The sequence below is a fragment of the Malurus melanocephalus genome, unplaced genomic scaffold, assembly GCF_030028575.1.
Source record: "Malurus melanocephalus ecotype Western Australia unplaced genomic scaffold, MMel_1.1 scaffold_1147, whole genome shotgun sequence".
NCBI classification, from domain to species: domain Eukaryota; kingdom Metazoa; phylum Chordata; class Aves; order Passeriformes; family Maluridae; genus Malurus; species Malurus melanocephalus.
In genome coordinates, this window is record NW_026624379.1 from 38,287 (window position 1) to 42,796 (window position 4,510).

Consider the following 4,510-nt stretch of genomic DNA (forward strand, 5'->3'; position numbering starts at 1 on the left):
TCTTCCTCTTCCTCTTCCTCTTCCTCTTCCTCTTCCTCTTCCTCTTCCTCTTCCTCTTCCTCTTCCTCTTCCTCTTCCTCTTCCTCTTCCTCTTCCCCTTCCCCTTCCCCTTCCTCTTCCTCTTCCTCTTCCTCTTCCTCTTCCTCTTCCCCTTCCCCTTCCCCTTCCTCTTCCCCTTCCCCTTCCTCTTCCCCTTCCCCTTCCCCTTCCTCTTCCTCCTTTCCAAGCAGAGCAGAATCCCAGCAGGATTCATTTCCTTCAATCCAGCAGGAATTCCGGCCACAGCGTCCGTGCCAATGAACACCCCGAGTTTCCAGTTCCCGTTTYCTTCCTCCCCAAACTCAAAACTCCACCTCCTCCCCCTTTTTTTTTTTGCTGGGAAATAAAAAGGCTTGGAATGGAGTCCTTAATTAAAGGGCTATTAATAGCAGGAGCCTCGGTGTGTGTTGGGGCGATCCGTACAGAACTATTTAAAGCATGGCAATGGGAAAGCCAACCCGATTTTTAAAGGTAGTTGTGAATATTCTGCACAATGAGATAAAATATTTGAGGATGAAAGGGAAATACAAACAATCCTTTCATTCTCACAAAATTCAAGAGGTAAAATAAGGAGTCTGTAAAATATTCTTTTTTAATTGTTGAAGTCTCCTTGACTGGGGCTTTTTGTTATTAGTGGAATGAATTGGTTTTGAGAAACCTCGTAGTGGATCAGCATTTCTGAGTGCAGGAGAGAAACCAAGCTCCAAACATGGAATATCAGTTAGTGGGGCACAGAAGAATCTGGATTCAGTTGAACCAACATCATTTGTGACCAACATAAATCCATTTTATCTGAGAAGATCTTGTTACCGAGACTGTAAATTCCAAGCTCTTTTTTTAGTTTTGGAATTTCTGTGACCCGTTTGACCCTGACTGGTTGTGCTGAGCATCGGGTTCGTGTTAACCATGGTCTGAATTTTCCAGGGTACCACAGAAATCGAAATCAGGAAGAARCCGGGCGGGTCCCTCTTGGTGTCCATGGATCAGGTGAACGCGTCCTATGGGAGGAAGGATCGCACCAACAGCGTCATGACGGGCTTGACCAACACCCTGGTGGAGGGTAGGTGGGATTTGGGATTATAGGATGGGCTCCAGGGAGACCCCAAAGCCTCCTGCAGGGCCTGGAGGGGCTCCAGGAGAGCTGGAAAGGGATTTGGGACAAGGGATGGAGGGACAGGACACAGGGAATGGGGTCACACTGCCAGAGAGCAGGGATGGATGGGATATTGGGCAGGGATGGATGGGATATTGGGCAGGAATTGTTCCTTGGGAGGGTGGACAGGCCCTGGCACAGGGTACCCACAGAAACTGCCCCAGTCCTGGAATTGTCAGTTTAGACAAGGCTTGGAGCACCCTGGGATGGTGGAATTCAGCTCCCTCTGCTTTCATATTCATTCCCGGATTTGCCTAAATCTATTTCTTTCGGGTCATTATTAATGAATGAGGATTTATTAGGCTTCATTTTACTCAGTTTTGCATCCAAGTTGAGCAGAGATGGAGGCAAAGGCTACAAAGAGTTGTAACTTCACAATAAAGAGGATGGATGTGGAGATCAGAGGAGCCAGACAATATCTGGTCCAGCACTGGAGAGCCTCTCCTTTGCTCCAGCCAGTGGAAGRAAAGGGCTGGAGCTGCACTGAGAGCTGCAGTGGGACAGAGGAGAGTTCCCCAGGGGAGAGCAGGACTGGTGGCCAGCAGGAATTGGAGAGTGGCCAGCACACGGGGATGATATTTCCCAGCACGTCGTGCGGGAGCCAGCAAGGATTTATGAACAGCAGCCGCACGCGGCCGATGATCTCAAATTCCTGCTGTCTCCTGCCATGGAATTGTAGGAAAAGCAAATATTCTTAGAAACAGAGCAGGGTTGTGCTGCCGCTCCCCTCCTGCGCAGACGCCCACGGGCTCCAGTGCCACGGGCCTCTTTTAACTTCACCAATTCCAAGGCAACTCAGTACTAAGCAACCAGAGAGCCAATGGGAAGGAGAGCACYGTGGTCCTTCCCTTCCCATAAAAAAGAAAAGTTGAGGGTGCACAGCTGCCTGGTCAAGACATGGGGGAACTCCTCATTTGTGGTTTTTTTCCCCCTAAGCACTTGAGATAAGCCAGTGGAAAGAGGAAAAACGGACACGGCGTTGTTGTTTGATTTCTGTAAATGGATGTGGTTCCTCTTAATCAGGTTATTCCTGTTGAAAATCCTTCGCAGCGTTATGTCATCGCTTTCCTCTTTTAGCCCGTGTCTGTTCAGCACAGAATTCATCTCAGTTATTTAAAAACTGGCACCAAAGGCAGTTTGGGATCTGTAACTTTGATTCGAGCTGTTTTACCTTGATGGGTTCCCAGTTAAATATAGCTCTTTGTTTGGAATAATTCACGTTGAATCATAAAATCCTGGTGGGGCTGAAGCTCAGGGCTGGAGCTGCAGATGTGGTGACCTGGTGCAGGTGGGGCATAGATGTTGTGTGGGGACAAAGGAGAAGTTGTGAGGCTCAGTAAAATCATAAAATCCCAGAACCCAGGAATCCTTGAGGTTGGAAAAGAGCTCTGAGGTCACTGGGTCCAACCTGTGCCCGATCCCAGAGCTGTCACCCTGCACAGAGCACTCAGTGCCACCTCCTTGGACACCTCCAGGGATGGGCACTCCAAACCTCCCTGGGCAGTTCCTTCCAAGGCCTGACCACAATTTCCATGGAGAAATTCCTCCTGATGTCCAACCTGTCCACAAACCTGACCCAGCTTTTCTCTCACCTCACCTCCATGGCCATTTTCACAAGATTCACAGTTTGGTAATTCTTGATCTTCAGCCTCAGCGCTCAAACCCGAGCCCCGTTTTGTTTTGTACCCATAGAGCTGGAGGAGTCGCAGAGGAAATGCCCCCCTTGCTGGTACAAATTCGCCAACACGTTCCTGATCTGGGAGTGCCACCCGTACTGGATGAAGCTGAAGGAGATCGTGAACCTCATCGTCATGGATCCYTTCGTGGATTTGGCCATCACCATCTGCATCGTGCTCAACACTTTGTTCATGGCCATGGAGCACCACCCCATGACCCCCGAGTTYGAGCACGTGCTCTCCGTGGGCAATCTGGTAAGGGGGCAGTGAACATTCCCTACAAATCCACTCCTGCTGGGATTCCTGGAATTCTTGATTTGAATTTAGAATAAGTTGTGCTGTCGATAACTTCGCCTGAAGATCAAAAATGAGTGAAAATGAACCTAACCCTAACAATCCTAACAACCCTAACCCAACCCTAACCCAACCCTAACTTTAACAACCCTAACCCAACCCTAACCCAACCCTAACCCAGCCCTAACCCAACCCTAACCCTAACCCAACCCTAATCTAACCCTAACCCAACCCTAACCCCTCTCCTCTCCTCCCTGCTGCAGGTTTTCACTGGGATTTTCACGGCAGAAATGTTCCTGAAGCTCATTGCAATGGATCCATATTATTACTTTCAAGAAGGCTGGAACATCTTTGATGGGTTCATTGTGTCCCTGAGTTTAATGGAGCTGAGCCTGGCGGACGTGGAAGGGCTTTCCGTGCTGCGATCTTTCCGATTGGTATTCCATATCCCGACTCTTCTTTTGGTTTTATTTTTATGGAATATTCTGAGTTGTATGGGACCCACGAGGATCCTCCAGTCCAACTCCTGGCCCTGCACAGACACCTYMACWTAATTTTTTTTTTTTACATGAAACAAGGGAAGACCCGTTTTTCTGTGGGTTTGGGGAGGACAGAGATGGAGCTGTGGCATTTTTTGTGCCATTTGGGTAGGGCAGGGTGGCTTTTCCTTTGGGAAGGGAGATCAGCGTGTGGGGARTWACTCAATCCAAAATGCACAAGCCCGAATTTCCAGAAAGGTTAAGKATTCTCTGCTCCCTGTGAGCTCAGTGGCAGAAACATGGACTTAGCTTGACGTAAAATACAAGACAGTTGTTGTTTAAGAAGTTCTGCCTGATTTCCCTCTTAGTTTCCAAGATAAAATTTGTCATTTTTCTGTTTTGTTCTGTTTTTTTACGTAGCTGAGAGTCTTCAAACTGGCCAAGTCCTGGCCCACCCTGAACATGCTGATAAAAATCATTGGCAACTCGGTGGGTGCCTTGGGGAACTTGACCTTGGTGCTGGCCATCATCGTGTTCATTTTCGCCGTGGTGGGGATGCAGCTCTTCGGCAAAAACTACAAGGAGTGTGTCTGCAAGATCAATCCGGACTGTGAGCTACCCCGCTGGCACATGCACGATTTCTTCCACTCCTTCCTTATTGTCTTCCGTGTGTTGTGTGGGGAATGGATTGAGACCATGTGGGATTGTATGGAAGTGGCGGGACAGGCCATGTGCTTGATTGTCTTCATGATGGTCATGGTCATCGGAAATTTGGTGGTCAGTAAATGGTTCCTGATGGGCTTTCGGGGTTGTYCTCTGGGTGGGATAGGACGGGGGAGAGCCCAGGATGAGGGAGTGATGTTTTTTAG

At 48.7% G+C, this 4,510-nt stretch overlaps 1 protein-coding gene across 1 annotated transcript in view; it reads left to right on the plus strand.

Annotated features, from left to right (window-relative positions):
• SCN8A (sodium voltage-gated channel alpha subunit 8) overlaps positions 1 to 4,510 on the plus strand; it is a 49,709-nt gene that overhangs the window by 25,562 nt on the left and 19,637 nt on the right. Inside the window, exons 13-16 of the mRNA XM_057387148.1 lie at positions 964 to 1,099; positions 2,885 to 3,123; positions 3,426 to 3,599; positions 4,062 to 4,418. Of these exons, the coding sequence (XP_057243131.1) occupies positions 964 to 1,099; positions 2,885 to 3,123; positions 3,426 to 3,599; positions 4,062 to 4,418 (906 nt within the window). The remainder of the gene's footprint in view (positions 1 to 963; positions 1,100 to 2,884; positions 3,124 to 3,425; positions 3,600 to 4,061; positions 4,419 to 4,510) is intronic.